General features: G+C 42.9%; 1 protein-coding gene across 1 annotated transcript; it reads left to right on the plus strand.

The window, feature by feature from the left end:
* Nucleotides 1-101: 101 nt before the first annotated feature.
* Nucleotides 102-14,860, plus strand: abcb6a (ATP-binding cassette, sub-family B (MDR/TAP), member 6a). The gene is made up of 20 exons (XM_031558422.2): nt 102-324; nt 1,081-1,660; nt 3,837-3,974; nt 4,251-4,440; nt 6,800-6,892; nt 7,057-7,249; nt 8,183-8,304; nt 8,717-8,826; nt 9,657-9,722; nt 10,022-10,147; nt 10,310-10,386; nt 10,472-10,535; nt 10,628-10,713; nt 11,029-11,086; nt 11,375-11,479; nt 11,604-11,778; nt 12,076-12,188; nt 12,299-12,393; nt 12,552-12,620; nt 12,724-14,860. The coding sequence occupies exons 2-20, from the start codon at nt 1,142-1,144 to the stop codon at nt 12,884-12,886; spliced, it is 2,562 nt and encodes an 853-aa protein (XP_031414282.1). The 5' UTR covers nt 102-324; nt 1,081-1,141; the 3' UTR covers nt 12,887-14,860.
* The last annotated feature ends 4,047 nt before the right edge of the window (nt 14,861-18,907 follow it).

Raw genomic sequence — 18,907 nt, forward strand, 5'->3', positions numbered from 1 at the left:
AAGCAAATAAAAAAATGTTTCTTCTCGTCTAAGAATTCTATGCTAGGCTACAATGTGACTTCCAGACGCATTAGTTATGAAACGTCCGGCGCTAGGACCTCGACACTTTGTTGTGTAAGGACGTCTTGCCGATTCATGCCTCCATGCTTGCTTGCAGCCACACAACTCAATTCGTACAAGGGCAGAGGAAACATTTGCTAATGGCCTCGAGATGACAACCAGTGCAGTGCCGTTAACGTTACTTACAATTATTTTTATGAAACAACAGCTCTGCTTAGAGTGCACCTAGTAGTAACATCGTCCTTCAGCTAGTGCCTCTGGAAGGTGAGTAATTGTTGGCGTAATATTAGCTCAGTGGCTAACATTTCCATTTCGCCGGTGTTGTTAGGGTTCAGCTGTTTCTCTCTGGGTTTGATCGATTATCCAATGCCATTGGTATTACGTTAGCTTCAAATAAGAGTAAGTAGCTAGCGAACACTAGATTGTTGTTAACGTTACATAGGCTACACAGTTAGCCACAGCTGCTGCTGCTGAAACATGATTTGTAGTAAAGTTGCTACTCTACGCTTTGTGACGTTAACGATACATGATAAAACAAAAATTGTTAATTTGTTAGTTTAGTAATGTTTGCTAACAACCTAGCTAGCGTCCTAGTACTATACCGTGTTGACAGTGGTCTTCACCTGCATACAGTCCGGGTGAACCGTCGTCCTATAAATATCTCCTCATATGTGAATGAATAGGTCTTTTGCCTTTTTACAAAGTGCTTCACAGAGGCAGCACATATAACAGATAGACATCAAATCAATTGTTTGATAAAAACAATTAGGTAGTCTATATAAAAATAACAATACAGTGGTACACCAATACAGAGTAAACACACACACACACACACACACACACACACACAGTGTTCACTCTATTTTGTAGTTACGGTGAGTGAGTTTTTCATAAAGGTAAGCTCTCTCACCTTGACCGTTGGGTTTGATTGTGTTTTTTTGTTCACCATTAACCTATTGCATTTTGACTTTTCAACAGCAGTTTAAGTAATTATAGACTCTACTTTTTGTCTTGCAACAGGTTTGTGAACCCACTTTTCTCCCCCTCACCTTCCTTCACTTTGAACCTTTTTTTTTTCACCATGGTGGTAATGAAGACCTATTGTGGGGCGGAAGCTTCCATTGCGCAGACATGGGTGGAGGGAGGCCTCTCGCCCTGCTTCTACTTCACCCTCGTCCCCTCTGTCCTCCTCACCCTCTCCTTCTTCTTTGGCACCTTTCACTGCGTCTGCTACCGGCGCTATGGCACGGACATGGAACCCAAGTTTGTGCCCCGCTCGCGTCTCTATGGGGCTCAGCTCGCGCTGTCAGTGCTGCTGCTCCTCCAGGCTTTGGGGGGGATGGTGTACCAAGTGGCCCAGGGAGCGGAGGAGATTCCTGGGTACGTGGTGCTCTACGGCTGCCTGTCGATGCTGGGCTGGGCCTGGGCCATAGCCTTGTTGAGGCTGGAGAGGAGGAGGGTTCTGGTGAGAGACCGGACCAGAGGCCACAGCACGGTGCTGCTCATGTTCTGGGCAGTGGCGTTCGCCTCGGAGAACCTGGCCTTCATCTCCTGGACCAGTCCCTACTGGTGGTGGGGGTTGGATGGAGAGAAACACCAGGTCAGTGATAGTGTGTGTGTGTGTCAGAGTGTCAGAGAGAGAGAGAGAAAGAGAAAGCGAGAGCGAGGATAAGGTTGATCGAGACTATATGAAAGTTACCACATCACGAAACGTAGGCCTATAGCAATTGTCTATTCATTATTCTTATGCCTTAATCAGTAGGCTAAATGTGAAAGAGAGGAGAGGTGGGAGCTGTCCTGTCCCTGTATGTGTTTATATAAAGTCATCAGTGAAGGAGATCGGAGCAGAGCAAAAGAAGGGGAGAGAGGGAATGTGTGTTGGAAAGACAGTGAGGCAATTACGTTGTCTTAGCAAATTATTTGTGAATAGAAGTTGATTGATTGAAAAATTTGGCGTAAATTGCTTTCTTACCTGAAGCCTTGTCACATCAGTGCTAAATTAATTAAGCCAAACTAAGGGATTTCTGACAGCTTCACATGAAAAGGAATGCCCCTCATTAATCAGCCTCTATGTTCAATAGCCTATTCCCTACTCTGACATTAATTTACCCAGATCATTAATTCATATTGTAGCCTTGTATCTCTAGTTGTGGGGGTGTGTGTGTGTTTGTTGGAGGATGGCTGCATGTGTGAAAAGTGTCACAACTCAATTAAAAGCTCTCAGTGGCTAGAATCAGTGTAAGCATTTAAGCCATGGAGTTATGAGCATGTATGAGAGATTGCTTGGTGCACAGTGTTTTACAGTGTAACAGGAATTATGATGTTGACATTCAAAGCCAGCAATTATACTGCTGTTAATGAATAGCCTAGACCAACACCAGTTCTTGTCTTAAGACTAATGATTCTGACATTTGAACAAAGAACTGTGACAGAAGAATATATTAGAGCTGCCTTCTAGTTTGGTGAATCATGCTTTACCAGTCACTTCACAGAGCGTTTGATACCTGCAAGACTGGTGTCAGTCTTATTTGTGTGATTACTGTGGCCATTATCATAGAGCAGCACAGCAACTTAACCAGCAGAAATTATTCAGAGTCATGGAAGCTCAGCATAAGTACGGGTTTGCTTCATTTTTTGCCGAGTCACTGTTTGCTTTTCACTTCCCTTTTCTGTGTTATTGCCGCCAATGAGACGTCAGAGGCCCAAGCTCCACCCATTGCTGTTGCGTGTGAGAATGACACAGCATGGAGCACAGCGCGGCCTTGTGAAAAACCTCAATATAGTGAATAAGAATTTAGAAGAATTTAGTTTTGTTGAAAATAAATTGTAAACCTGTACATTTAAATCATCTTAAATACTCTTTTAAAAGTATCATTCTTCTACACATCTAGGTTGAATGCATTACTAATGATGAATGCTTTGTAGTATGAGATAGTAAAATTGGCGTGGTTGCGTAATGTCTTTGAATATAACTAAATTCAATTTCAATTCAATTCAATTCAATTCAATTTTATTTATATAGCGCCATAACATTACAATTGTCTCTAGGCGCTTTACAGAGCCCAGAGCCCAGAGCCTGAACCCCCTTAGTGCAAGCACAATGGCAACACGGGCAAGAAAACACTGTTAGTCAGGAAGATACCTTAAGCAGAACCACGGCACATAAGGGGGGACCCATCAGCTTGAGGTCGGCCGGGTGGAGATAGGAAGGTGGGATTGGGGGAGGGTTGTGTGGCAGAAGGGGATGGGAAACAACAGGTGTTGTACATATCCTGCATTTGGTAGGTGTACATAATATATATACAGACATCCGGTGGTAAATACATGATACAAACAAGACCAGTTTAGTGGGTATACACTGTGCTCAAAGGTTTACTGTTACAGGGGTAAGGGTGTAAATGTAATAAACTAATATTTGCTTAATAACCTGTTGCTGTTGAAGGAGAAAGTAATGAGCTATGTGTGACATAAGTGTTATATAAAATAAATATTGAATAGATATTTGTGATATGAAAGAAATATCAAAAGTGTGTGTGTGTGTGTGTGTGTGTGTGTGTGTGTGTGTGTGTGTGTGTGTGTGTGTGTGTGTGTGTGGAGTTGACTATGGTGTGTACAGCATAGAATAGAATAGAAAAGCCTTTATTGTCATTGTATTTACATACAACAAAATTTAAGTGGCGTATGAGTGTAATTCAGGTGTGATCTAATATCAGCAGAATTAATAAAAGATGTGTCTGTCTGTGTCTGTGTCTGTGTCTGTGTATGTGCACACACAGGCAGAGTTTGCATTTTGGCTGATTCGTTACACTGGATCCGGAGCTCTCTTCTTCCTGGGCCTCAAGGCACCAGGGTTGCCAAAGAGACCATACATGCTCCTCATCAACGAGGACGAGAGGGATGTTGAGCAAGGACAGGTATGGATGCCTGACCCATATATACTGTATGTGTTCGTGTGTGGCTGCATAACCCTATTCTGTTCTTTCACTCTTTCCTGTGTAATGATGGTAGCATGGCAGATTAGTGTTGTCTATTTGAGTTCCGTCTGTCATCTTGGCATGTATTGCCCCTATCCAATACATCCCTTAGTATTCCAATATTTAGAGCAAGATTTACCCAGATGAATACATTGGTGAATGTATATATAATGTATGTAAAACCTTCACTTGCATTCCTAACCATCGTCCCCACAGTCTCTGCTGGGCAACCAGGCGGAGGGCCAGTCCACGTGGGCAGACTTCTGGAAGAAGGTGCGCCTGCTGGTGCCCTACATGTGGCCGCGGGGCAGCGTGCTCCTGCAGGTGCTGGTGCTGCTCTGCCTGGGCCTGCTGGCCGTCGAGCGCGTTATCAACGTCTTCGTGCCCATCTACTACAAAAACATAGGTGAGAATCGGGCAGCCAGTGCACACTTGTCTGTAGGTGGGCTTTGTGTTTACAGGACATAAGTGAATGCAAGCTTAGGGACTTCAGGGGTGTTTGTGTCGAAGTTTTAAGGTATTTATAGTCCAATGCGCCTATCTAGTGCAAACGAATAAGAATAAGGAAGTCTTGCATTCAACTGTTTGTGGTCGTCCGTCACAAGAATACACGCCCAATGAGACGCTCATGCCACTACTGTGTTATACAGGCATGAAAATCCCTCACCTTTCGGCGAAATTCGCCGTTTTGAAACCAAAATAGGTGACCTACGTGAATCGTGTAGATTCGATGAGAAATGTTTTTTTGGGGGGGGGGGGGGGGGGTGTAGGTATTCATATTCAGTGAACTGCGAACAGGTGCGCGTGCCAGAAGGGAGCGCGAGATTCAGTGAATTGCGAACAGGTGCGCGTGCTAGAAGGGAGTGCGAGTGCATGGAAATATTAACGCGAAGTTGCCTTGCATCACCAGTGCAGACCACCATCAGAAGCTGAAAGCACGCCTGCTGAAGAAGAGAAAGGGGCGAGGCTGAGACGTGGCAAAACAGCGAAAGCGGGCCATGAAGACACTGGTGGTTCAGGCAAAGAAGAAAAAATTATCTGGTTCTGAGAGTATTACGAACTGTAATGTAAATTGTTATCTTTGCCAATAAAATGTATTAAAATTAGGGCTGTCAAAGTTAACGCGTTAATCTATGAGATTATTGTGGCCGAGATTAATGCGATAAAATATTTTAAGGCAGTTAACGCAACTTTGTTTACATTCGATGTGCATTGACACATGACACGAAACCGCCGAGTGCCTGCAGTCAGGAATAGGAGAGACCGAGACGGTAGTTGAAGATGGAGAGAGCAGAGGGATTGTTGGGCGGAAAGTTTCTGTTTAAGAGTAAAAATGACGGAACAACCGACAAAACTAAAGTTGTATGTAGCATTTGTCAAGCTGAATTTAGCTATCACAGAAGCAGCTCGTCTTAAAGTTATCACCCGACAGTCCCAGGTTAGATGGTCGCCAACCCACACTCCACGACTTCACTGAAATAACTAGACCAGTCCGTGAAAAGTTTACCAACGCTTACGCAGTTTAGGTTGCCGGTGACTGTCGGCCCATCAACATAGTTGAGGACGGTGGGCTGTCTGAGGTTATTCGAATTCCTTCAGGGGACAATTCTTACGAAATTCAGCTCCTCGAACAAGCTGCCAGCGTCGCCCTTACTGGTGACAACTGGACGTCAGTCAGAAATGACAATTACCTGGGTGTCACAGCTCATTTTATTGACAATGTATGGAAATTGAGATCTTTTGCATTGGAAGTAAAAAAAAAAAAAAACATTCGCGACATACAGCGGAGGACTGTGCAGAGGAATTAATCGACGTCTCAAACAGATGGGAGATAAGTGGCAAACTGACCACTTTAGGCACTGATAGTGCCCGTATTATGTTGGCAGCTGCTAGGCTACTTCCATTTTAACATCTACCCTGCGCGGCACACAGTCTGTACCTGGCTGGCACTTTATAGGTATGAGTTATAGGCCTGAGCCTCTTTGAAAACACAGTTCTGCGTGTAGTTTTGTGTTAAAAAAAAAAATACAATTAAACAACAGTGTCTAAAATACACGCTGTCTGAAAGTGTTTACTCGTTAATTTATAAGATTTAGTCTTTAGAAGTCAAACAAACTTTTAATCACGATTCATTTAGATTAATGCATTTCAAAATGTGAGATTAATTAGTTAATTTTTTTGTATCTATTGACAGCCCTAATTAAAATCTGAATTACATAACATTGTATTGGCTGTCAATCATGATGGAAGAGTAGACAAGTTAAGTTACAGCATGTCCACCATCTCTTGTGGGGGCTATGCATTAAGCCATTTGTGGTGCCCTTACCACTGCCTCTTATACTGTATGTTAGACCCAGTGACATCAGTGCATAATACTTAGTAAGGAGGCCATAATAATTTTGGACTCATGGCTGAAGTCAAGTTTCTCCAGCTCTCCCCAGGTTGGCAAAAAAAGCATCTCTAAATGCATCAGATTGATGCTTTAAAATATGGAATATAAAACATTTTCTTACGGGGGAGCATGCCCCCGGATCCCCCTAGAGGGGTAATATCCTTCTCACCTTTTTCACCCCTGACCCGTTTTCATGCCTGGTTATAGTTGTAGGCACTATATATCAATTGTCTTCCCTGCTACATGTAATTCCGGTTTGTATAGAGTGGAAATAAGCTACTTATTTCTTGCCCTCTCTCTCTCTCTCTCTCTCTCTCTCTCTCTCTCTCTCTCTCTCTCTCTCTCTCTCTCTCTCTCTCTCTCTGTCTCCCAGTGAATGATTTGACCAATCAGAGCAGCTGGAAAGCACTGGCCACCACAGTGTGTGTGTATGTCTTTCTGAAATTCTTGCAGGGTGGAGGAGCAGGTATGCACATCTGTTATTATCAGTGATATTTGGTATTTACTAGCAGTGATTTGTTTATGTAAAGGATTTCTTTTGATTTGGCTGAGCTTTCACCACTCCTCTTCCCTCTCTCTCTCTCTCTCTCTCTCCAACCCCCCCCCCCCCTCTCTCTCCTTCCCCCTCAGGGGCATCTGGCTTCGTGAGCAACATGCGCTCCTTCCTGTGGATCAAGGTGCAGCAGTACACCAACCGGCAGGTGCAGGTGACTCTGTTCGCCCACCTGCACTCGCTCTCGCTGCGCTGGCACCTGGGCCGCCGCACCGGCGATGTGCTGCGCAGTATCGACCGCGGGACCTCCTCCATCAACAGCCTGCTGAGGTACACACACACCAGCCTGTACACACACACACACACCAGCCCCCGTACACACACACACACCCGCCCACAGCCCCCGTCCACACAGGCCCCTGTACACTCACTCCAGCCCCCGTACACACACACACACACACACACACACACACACACACACACACACACACACCAGCCCCCGTCCACACCAGCCCCTGTACACACACACACACACACCAGCCCCCGTACACACACACACGCCAGCCCCCGTCCACACCAGCCCCCGTACACACACACACACACCAGTCCCCGTCCTGTCCCCTCTTCCACTCATCACCCTCTCTCCACTGGAGTGCATCAAGATGAGGTGTGATTAGCTCATTCTCCAGCAGTTTGTTATTGTTTTTAAATCAGTTTGGTGGTTACCAATCAACCGCTATATCTTTGCTGTAGTGTATTCTGCCTGTTCTCGTTTAAAGTAGATTTAAATGGTTAAATTGATAACATTTAGTCATTTAGCAGACGCTTTTGTCCAAAGCGACGTACAAGGGAGAGAACAGTCAAGCTAAGAGCAATAAAAAACATGGTGTAACAATAAATACTACTTTACATAAGAATTAGAAAAACGACCTAGAAGGAAAAAGAAGTGCAGGAATGTAACTGCTGAAGTGCAAGTTAAGCGCTAGATAAAAAGGCGCTTGAGGTGGATGGTGCTCCTGTAACTCAGCTGGTGCTGTATTCTCAGCGCACACACAGATCAAATGTGTACCTACTTTCGCTTTGTATAGTCTGAGCTATATTTACTTTAAGCGTGATAAGATGGGAGTAGAGATGACAGATCTGACACCTGCAGCTGAACTTTGATCTGACTCCTGAGCTGAGCCATTCTTACTTTTGTTTTTCTTCTCCTTGATTCTGTGCACCACTAATTTTTTTTATTTTATATATTTTTTTCCAAAACAGCTACATAGTCTTCAGCATCTTCCCCACCATTGCTGACATTGTCATCGCCATCATGTACTTCATATCCTACTTCAATGCCTGGTTCGGCCTCATCGTCTTCGTCTGCATGTTTCTCTACCTCAGTGAGTAACCCTGACGACCCTTAATATCTCGAGTGAAGTGCTGGTGTCAGAGCATTTTCCACAAGTGGGCAACCTGTAGTTTGTAAAAAATGATGCATACTTGTTCATTGTACGTACCTTATTTAGACTCCTTTAAATGATCCGTAGTCAGAACCTTGTAATGAGAGCATTCCCCTAGAAAACCACTGTAGAAATGGGAAAACTGAAGGCATATTTCAGCATTTTGCTAGCACAAAAAGGTACACCTAACCCAACACCATGTACATAAATCTGTCTTATGCCACCACTCTTTGACAAAAAGTAGTACTTTCCCTTGGGAAATGGCATTATTATATTGCATCATTCTTTCTCAGCTATACACATCAGCATGGTATGGGACAATCCATATAATCTGTAAATCTGTCCCCCACAGCTCTCACCATCATCATCACAGAATGGAGGACCAAGTACCGGCGAGACATGAACACTCAGGACAACAACGCCAAGTCAAAGGCAGTGGACTCGCTGCTGAACTTTGAGACGGTATGAAGAGCTTTCTGGACCTCTGCTGAAATTATGCGGGTGAAGTGTATCACCATTGCTGTTGTTCCTTAAGGGTTTGAGGGGTCTTTGAGTATGACATTGTCACAGTCTCAAGTCTGTTTCACCAACGAAAACCACAACAATATCAGATTGGAAACAATCCGTAATCGATAACAAATTGCCATTCTCACTTAGCCGTCAATCACAGCAAAGTTCTGTGTGTCTTTCTTCTCACATGAAACGGCACATTACGGAATAGTGAAACGAGACGAGAGACGAGAGACAGTCAGCACTGCCAGCAAAAAGTTGAACTAAAATAGAGCAATAATTCATGGCACAGTCATAGTTAAGGTCCCATGCCAGTTAACCTAGCTATCCTAGCCAAGGTCAAGGTCACCTTACATCAAAAGATCAATAAAAAACATGCAATAGTCATCAATAAAAACATACAATATGATGTAAAATACAATACAATAAAAGTAAAGGTAGCCGATGCTATTAGAGAGAGTGTGCCAGTTTAAAAAGATGAGTTCTGAATTGGGTAATGGAGTCCAGTGTGCAGATTTGAGGGGGAAGTGAGTTCCGTGGTTTGGGTGCAGCGTAGGTCACCATGGTCGTCTTATTAGGTCACCAGGTTAACGCCAGACTAATAGTCTGACTTTGCCATATCAAACTACATTGGCTCCCATTTCCACGTGACGCCAACACTGTTAATAAGCATCAAATATACAGCTTTCATTGCGAGTGGGATTTGGTCCTAAGTAGTTGTGGTGGTCATAGTACTGTGTTAGAATGTTGTATCTGATTTTGGCTTTGCTTTGCGTGTGCAGGTGAAATACTACAATGCAGAGAGCTATGAGGTGAATCGGTTTGAGGATGCCATACTTAAGTATCAGGTAATCAACAGCTTTCATGCATTTTGTTTCTGATCTGTGTGAGGGCAGACATGTATAGAAACACTCCTGTTTTGAATAACATTGCACACATTGTGTGTGTTAGTAGAGTCCCGTGTCTTTTAACTGTTAGTCTGATTTCCAGAGATGTAGTCTAGTCCTCAACATCTTATCATGAATGAAGGAACTTGAGTCGACCATAACATTTGGAGTAGTTTGTCCTCTGTGAACAAAGGCTTTTGCTGCTGAAGAAGAGTGTATTGGCACATTTCTGTCTCCTGAATCCTGAACTGTTCCCTCAGGTGTCTGAATGGAAGACCAACGCCTCACTGGCGTTCCTGAACCAGACTCAGAACCTCATCATCGGCTCCGGGCTGCTGGCAGGCTCCCTGCTCTGTGCCTACTTTGTCTCCGAGGGCAAGTTTCAGGTACGGGAGAGGGATTGGGAGACACTGCCATCAATTTATATAAGATTATAATGACAAAGGAAGATTTGTATACACCCAGAGTATGTGTTTGTGCTTGTGGGTTTGGGGTTTGATCTACTATGTCTCTGTGTTCATCTGTAGCCATATTTTTTCTTTCCTCAGGTTGGAGATTATGTCCTCTTCGGGACTTACATCATCCAGCTGTACACACCCCTCAACTGGTTTGGAACCTACTACAGGTGAGTAGCCTTTCCAAACGAATACCGTAGACGTAGTTTATCTCAGACATACCACAAAGTAAGTGTGATTTTTCATCTCTCGTAGAATGATCCAAAACTCCTTCATCGACATGGAGAGCATGTTCAAACTCTTCACTGAGGAACAGGAGGTATGTCTAGTAGAATTGTTTGCAACATTGACAAAACTTCAACACTATTTGTTCTTGAATGGAGTGTTTCATCTGTTTCTCCAAATTCGTAGGTGACAGATGATGTAAATGCAGGAAATCTCTTGTTCAAGTTGGGGAAGGTGGAGTTTGAGAATGTATTCTTCAGCTATGTGGAGGGGTAAGGCTTTGCGAATGTGTACTTCAGCTATGTGGATGGGTAAAGCTTTGAGAATGTATACTTCAGCTTTGTGTATGGGTAAAGCTTTGATAATGTATACTTGAGTCATGTGGATGGGTAAGGTTTTGAGAATGTGTACTTCAGCTATGTGGATGGGTAAGGTTTTGAGAATGTATACTTCAGCTATGTGGATGGGTAAGGCTTTGGGAATGTGTACTTCAGCTATGTGGATGGGTAAGGCTTTGAGAATGTTATGGCTTCTCCTCTGGGTGTCACTCTTTCACTGTATCCTGCTTAACATTTTCACCTCAACAGAAAGGAGATCCTGAAGGACGTCTCTTTCACTGTGCTGCCAGGCAAGACTGTTGCTCTGGTGAGTCTCTGAGGAGTAATGATGATAATAATAATAATGCATTTTATTTGTAGCGCACTTTTCATTCAAAAGTATCTCAGAGTGCAACAGAGCCAGTACATAGTAAAAACATAGTTAAAAGCATAGTTGAAACAAACTATAATAAAAAAAAAAAATTTAAACCTAGTAGAGTAGAAGACCTTACCTGACACACAGCTGATTTCCATTTACCTCTCACTCACTCACTCTCACCCTCACTCACCTTACAACATTCACCTCTCTGACCCCTTCTGTCTCCCTGGACAACAGGTTGGTAAATCCGGCTCTGGTAAGAGTACTATCATGCGGCTGCTCTTCCGTTTCTATGACGTCAACGGGGGCTGCATCCGGATCGACGGTCAGGATCTCTCCAAGGTGAGAGCTGGGAGGTTTCAAGATGGACAGGTCATTTTATTTTGGGAATCAGGAATTGATTCAACTGATTTGTGATTTTTGAATTGTGTGTGTGTGTGTGCCTGTGTTTGTTTTCATGGTGCAGGTGAAGCAGACTTCGCTGCGTTCCCATATTGGAGTGGTGCCTCAGGACACCGTCTTGTTCAATGACAACATCCGAGACAACATCCGCTACGGGCGCATTTCTGCCAGTGATCGTGAGGTGGAGGAAGCAGCCATCGCTGCTGACATTCATGAGAAGATCCAGTCCTTCCCTGAAGGTGGGAAACAACATTTACTTCTTGCTGAAATGTGTACATGTCTTCAGTTTGTTCTCCCCTTATTTTACAAGTTACATCTGCCGTTGTGTGATTTTAAGGTGCACAGATACTTTCTTTGACATGTATGAACTATGGGAATTATCTGTGCGTCAGTTGTAGTATGTTCTCATGGCTGTTGAAATGTACCGTTTGCATATTTATGTCCGAGGCAGCATGGCCTCTGTGTAGTACTCTGCCTCATTATTTATTTATCATTTATTTATCATTATTTATTTATCTATCGCTGTCTCCCCATAGGATATGACACGCCGGTGGGAGAGAGGGGACTGAAGCTCAGTGGTGGGGAGAAGCAGAGAGTGGCCATTGCCCGAACCATCCTCAAAGATCCCCAGATCATTCTATTGGATGAGGTAACCCTTGTCCTGCTTGGAGCACCAGTTATATGTGCATCATGGGAATTGTAGTTTATTTAGGATGTCAATGTACCGAAAATAAATGTACACCTATTCTCTGTGCACAGGCCACGTCTGCCCTGGACACACAAACGGAGCGTAATATTCAGGCCTCGCTGGCCAAAGTGTGTGCAAACAGGACCACTGTTGTGGTGGCACACAGGTAAGCCAGTATTACATTATTATATTATTTATTTTTATGTATTATTTTTATGTATTATATTATTTATTTTTATGAATCTGTCCATGTCAGAGTTTAAAATTGAAGGACTGTAATTCTCCGTCAGGGCAGTTTTCATACAATGTTGTTGTGTGTTATAGGTTGTCCACCATCATTGGAGCTGACCAGATTTTGGTTCTGAGTGATGGACAAATCGCCGAGCGAGGAAGGTAAAAAGGCTTCCTCGTGTAAAACACTGTGTGTCATTGATTCACATGTGGAGTCAAATGTCCAACCTGTTGTGTGTTTCTCCCGTGTCATCTTGCATGGTAGGCATGAGGAGCTGCTGGCCAAGGGCGGACTGTATGCAGACATGTGGCTGAAGCAGCAGCAGGCTCAGGATTCTGACTCCGCTTCTGACACAGAAGCCAAGGACAGGAAGTCAGAAAAACTACAGCCCCCATCAGCCACTGGGGGCCACCCCCATGGCCACTGAGCACAATACTGCTAGCCAAGGCATTTGGTTTGGCTACAGAGAAACTGCACATGAGGTACAGGCAGAAACTGAGTCTGTACAGTTGCAAATCACTGACAGGGCTTGAGTCTTTATATTACTTGTTTTAAGGCCGTTTGGGGCACAGTTTGACAAACATGTTGATACTGAACAGTTTATTTTTCTTTAATCACAATTTTTATTTGCTCTTTGAACTTCTGGCTAGTGATTGTGCTTGAGATTTTGAAGGGGTAACAGTACCCCTCCATATCTTGCACTTTCATTTGTTCTTTTGGTCTCGTACACAAAACATCTGTATATTCTGTTTTTCGATTGCCTGTAGGCTCAGTGCTCCCTGTCCGTGTAGTGTTAATATTCAAATACGTAAAGATAGTAAGTGTTGCAAAGTTATGCTGACACACACACCTGTTCACTTTATTTACACAGGTGTAAATGGCATCACAATCTTATTTATGTATGCAATACAACTTTTTGAGCCTAGGAGATCAGTTAGACATGTTGAATGTATATATTTTAACATCGTTTTGTTATTTTATATTTTCATTCTATGTACCTTTTAACCTTTTTAACACCTTTTAAACAAAACTCCAAACCATATAACACCGCAGTGGTTGTGTTCGTCAGAAATATTATGTTTGCTTTTCATTATTTTACTTTGGGGAATTGTAATCACTACTGAGTGTCCTTTCAAAAAAGGTACTGAAATAGAGAAGCAGCTTTAGCCAAGTGTTGGAAACACATGAGCTTTAGGAACAAGTGACAAGGTCACACTACAAGAGCGGGTGGTTTATTGAGTGTTTCTCATGGTATTTAGCGTGACCATGAGGAAGAACCACCAGGTTTTAAGACCATAGGGAAGAACCACCAGGTTTAGTGTACACGAGGCCAGTGCATTGCTAATCCAAGAAATGCCCCCCATCTCACTCTGACACGTGGATTTGGGTGATAACATTACAGACCACTGAAAACTTTTATAACTGTTCTTGAAAAGCTTACATATTGCCAGTTTATATTTTGGTGTCATAATATTGACACTTTAGCCGTAATATTGATGAGAAAGCTGCATTGAAGATTTGGTCTTATCTATGTGTCTGGGCTGGCTTTAAACGGCCAGTGGAAAGGTTGTAAGGTCGTGTGTAATTTGTAAGTGAGTGTGTGACATCACAGATAATCTCCGTCCTTTAGCTGCCGTAGCCTTATAAGGGACAGTGTGTGTAGTGCTGTTTCAGTTCTCTTTTATTTATAAGAAATCAGGTCTGTGGAGAAAACATGAGAGATTAGGAACCTATGTTGACGTGAGGCACTTTTGGGCTCTGACGTATAGAACATCGGGCTTGCTACTGTAATAATGAGTGATGTGCTCCTACTTCACCTCCTCACCATAACTGACAGAGTGGACAGATGCCAAAGATAACGGGAGAGTCGGGTTTGGGATATGCTGAGTCAGGATGTTTTTTTTTGCTGAGCCGTTGAGTCAGTTTGTCATCAAGTCAGTAATAATTGGCCGGTGAGCATTTTTGTGTCTGTAGTCTGTGACACTAATGATCACTCCTCCAGTGTTGTCAGTATGAGCAGGTGACGAATGTGACCTCTGACCTTTTTGTATTCACTACGTTTCTACACGGCAGAATCCCAGTTTCAACTGTAGGTGTAGTTTACCAACTGCACCTTTAACATTTGTCTGACAAAATGCCCTTTGAGTGATATACTATTGTGTAGGCGTCACAAACTTTGGTGATTAACTCCTGGTTGATCAAATGAAGAGGGCACTGGAGAGTGGGTAGAATTGGTGTCTGTCTTGGTATGAACTATTGTGCCAGTTATAATTTGGTCTCATGAATTAAATTGCTGCTAGCAGGAGATTGATGATGGGTGTCTGCTGATCTGCTCTTGCCTGAGTTTGTTCAAATGTTTTTATTTGTAAGGTGTGTAATAAATAAATAATTTATAAGAAAATGCACTTTGTGTTGTGTTTTCTTTTCCAGGAGAGGATATTGTTGATCTGCCTTCATACAGTTCCCCTCAAATCACAATAGTTCATGAACTTGTTTTCATTAGAGAACCTTGAAAGATTCAATAAAGGGATTATAATTTGTATTTTATAGTAATCAGTGTACAGTAAAACTTTTTTCTAATCATAATAATTAAGACCTTTGTCAGGTTTTTAATGGCACACACGACACACTGGAACACACACGTGCATATATGGAGGCGACACAGGACACACACACAGGTAGGCCTGAGGTCACGTGAATATATTTTCTGCTTTTTCCCATCCTGGACCGTCCTTCCTCAAGGACCCCCCAGGAGCAGTGGGCAGCTTTGCAGCGCCCGGGGACCAAGTGAAGTGAACTGTCCATCTTTGGTCAGGGATGGACATGAGTTCTGTTATTTTGCATGTTTTTACTGTTGGGGTTCTTAGTGGAGGAAACCCCTTGTGAACACGGGGAGAACATGCAAACTCCACACAGAAAGGCCCGGGAGATAGCCCACCTGAGCACTGTGCACTCTAGGGAGGACCTGTCCCCCAGAGCCAACAGCACCCCATGCGGGAATCGAACCGATGACCTTCTTGCTGTGAGGCAGCAGTGCAAGCAACTGAGCCACCGTGCCACATCATTCCTGTACAACTGGCCTACCTGATGATTGCAGCTATAGTGGAGCCTATGAAGACTTGTTTTTCCACTGATAGAATGTGTTGCAGAGTAAATAGTTAGCTCATGGTGGTTGGGAAAATATGTAGTTTAAAGTGTCCATGATAAAAATTTTGTATTTACATTGTGGAATATAAATATCATCAGTTTTATAAAATTGAACAGTTTATGTGAGATTATATGGACAGGATCGTATGTCTTGTTTAGATTAGATTAGATTAAATTCAACTTTATTGTCATTGCACAGAGTACAAGTACTGAGACAACGAAATGCAGTTTAGCATCCAACCAGAAGTGCAAAATAGCAAAAAAGTGCAGAGTATGTGCATATGTAAAGTGGAGTAAGTGAATAAATAAATATATATGTACAGAAGAAATAGATATGTGATATGAACAGAATTGGGACTAGCAGCAGTTGAGGTAGGAAGTGTAGATATGATAAGTATATAAAAAGTGCAGGTGTAAGTATTAGTGGTGGTAATAAGTGAAATGAAAGGAAGTGAATGAGGTGTTAGTAACACAATGTTTAAGAAGTATTGTAAGGTGTAAGTACAATTAATACAGTTATTACAGTAATAAGTGGGATGTACAGTAGTAAAAAAGACATTCTGGTGCAAAGGGTTTCATCTTAAAGTGTATTTGTAAACTATTTTGGCCAACAGGACTGAGACGTGTAAACCTAAATACTGATAAGATATGGTTGCACCTGAGATCTTGAGCCAGCAGATTATTTATATGTTTTCATTTGTCAGAAACTACCCACAAAAGCCATGCGTGTCTCATAGACGCAGCTTGAACTTCAGTGCATTTCCATCTCACTTCCCTCTGATTTTTTTTTTTTAAAGAACTGTTTTTTTCCTGTCAGTATTTGGTCATGCCAGTTTGGACAATGACTCAAGCATTAGAGCTCCCATAGCTAAGTTTCTGAAGTTAAAGCGCAAACTTCTGTCATAACATCTATAAGTAGCATCGCTGGAATTTCACATGAATCTCTGTGTAGACGAAGTGCAGTGCGTCCCAAAGTCAGAGCTCAAAACACCGTACAGCTTATGCTTTACTCTCACATTGTGTTACCTGTAGTCATTAGCTGATCTGAAAATTCTGGAGAACTGAAATATAGTGTAGCTTCCTGGGAGAGGACTAATGACTGGCGTGAGTGATTTCCTTCACACGCTGTATAACGGAAGCATTTTCCTGCTGTAGACCCGGGTTCAAGTCCGGGTGGGGTGATTACGCTCTCCCTTCGCTACACTGTCCCTTTCAAGTATAGCTTGTCACATTGCCTCAGTTCTTATCATATGTTGTGCCAACCTGACCTTTGTGAAACACCCTTGGAGGTTTTTGTGGTTTTGACTTCTGCCTGTTTAGTTCCTCACTGCGTTGTAGACTTCTGTTTTTTGCCTTGTTGGCTTGTGTCTGACTGCATTATTGGTTACGAACTTTGACTGTTTTTTTGGATTTAGATTTTTTTTTTGGCCTGTTGTCCTGGACTGTTTTCCATTAAATTACTTTCTTTAAATTGACTGATCTGAGTCCCTGCCTGGGTCCGGACAGTACAATCTGACCAAGATGGACTCTGCCGATCTGGATCAGTTTAAGACCATCCTGGATTAGTTGGGCTTTCTGACTCTGTATTAAACCTTGGTGTAACTATCAACCAAGACCTCCTACTTGACTCACACATAAAACAGATCTCAAAGACTTTTTTTTCATTTTTTTTTAATTTACGCAATATTGCCAAAATTAGAAAAGTCCTATCCCTCCAAGATGCAGAAAAACTAATTCACGCATTTATTACTTCCCGACTAGATTATTGCAATGCTCTCCTGTCCGGATGCAGAATCAACTCAATAAACTCAATAAACACTGGGCTACAGACAGCGTATGTTGTACCCGGCAACCCTAACAAAGCTTACGACTAAAATCTCCATACGTACCAAACCAAACTAATTGCTAAATGCCAGCATAACTAAACATAACTAATGCCAAACCAAACTAAATGCTAAATGCCAGCATAACTAAACACATATAAACACATGCAATACCCCCCTAATCAACAAAACTGGGCTACAGACAGCGTATGTTGTACCGTGAAGGAGTGCGACAGATCCCGGGTACAGCACACGGCGCGTTTTGCGACTGTCACCAGCCAACTAAATACTATATCAAATTCCCATACACCCAGCCAGGCAGCCTCTCTCTCTCTCCCTCTCCCTCTGCTTTCTTATCACATTGCTAATGCCTATAATAACCCACTCACTCTGTTCTTTTTCTTTCTCTCCTAATTTAGACTATCTTCGCTATGGGACGCTGCTGTATTCTCTCCACCCGGTCTACCTGTAGAAACCCTCGGCCAATTGCACCCACCGCCACCGCACTGCCGTACACTTACTCTACCTCATACCCTATGCTAGCATTTATACAATATATATTAATGCCACCATCGACATGTTTCTCTGTTCCTACTCCCCTTACCCCTGTAACAGTAACCCTATGAGCACAGTGTATACCCACTAAACTGGTCTTGTCTGTATTATGTATTTACCATCGGATGTCTGTATATATATTATGTACATCTACCAAATGCAGGCTATGTACAACACCTGTTGTTTCCCTTCCCCTTCTGCCACACAACCCTCCCCCCATCCCCCCTTCCTATCTCCACCCGGCCGACCTCAAGCAGATGGGTCCCCCCTTGTGTGCCGTGGTTCTGCTTAAGGTTCCTTCCTGACTAACAGGGCGTTTTTTCTTGCCCGTGTTGCCACTGTGCTTGCACTAAGGGGGTTTCAGGCTCTGGGCTTTGTAAAGCGCCTAGAGACAATTGTATTGTTATGGCGCTATATAAATACAATTGAATTTAATTGAATCTGGTTCAGAACATATATCAAAGAGAGAGCTGCCTTGGTCCATTATTAGCCTCACTGTACATGCTGCCATTTGGGGACATCATTAGAGAACACAATGTATGTTTCCATAGTTATGCGGATGATACGCAACTGTACATCTCTGCTGAGCCAAAATATGCTGCAGCAATAAACTCCATTACTACCTGTCTTTTGACGATAAATAAGTGGATGAGCAATCATTTCTTAAAGTTAAACGAGGACAAAACTGAGATCCTACTAGTCGGCCCTAAAACAAAAAGAGAAATGCTGTTTAATAATCTGGGGAAATTAACTACCTTGATTAAAGGTGCCATATTATGAAAATTCCACTTTTTTAGTGCTTCTACACGTTCATTTGGGTATCTGGCATGTCTACCAACCCAAAAACGCTGGGAAAAAACCATTGGCGATCTTTGTTATGGTTCCTGGATCTTTGTTATGGTCAGAAACGTCATGATTGAGTC

This window comes from Clupea harengus, chromosome 21 (genome assembly GCF_900700415.2).
Source record: "Clupea harengus chromosome 21, Ch_v2.0.2, whole genome shotgun sequence".
NCBI classification, from domain to species: domain Eukaryota; kingdom Metazoa; phylum Chordata; class Actinopteri; order Clupeiformes; family Clupeidae; genus Clupea; species Clupea harengus.

Coding starts and splice junctions, on each gene's coding strand:
- abcb6a (XM_031558422.2), top strand. CDS start 1,142: ATGGTGGTAATGAAGACCTATTGTGGGGCGGAAGCTTCCATTGCGCAG. Junction 8,305..8,716: donor CTGCATGTTTCTCTACCTCA/GTGAGTAACCCT, acceptor TGTCCCCCACAG/CTCTCACCATCATCATCACA. Junction 12,189..12,298: donor AGATCATTCTATTGGATGAG/GTAACCCTTGTC, acceptor CTCTGTGCACAG/GCCACGTCTGCCCTGGACAC.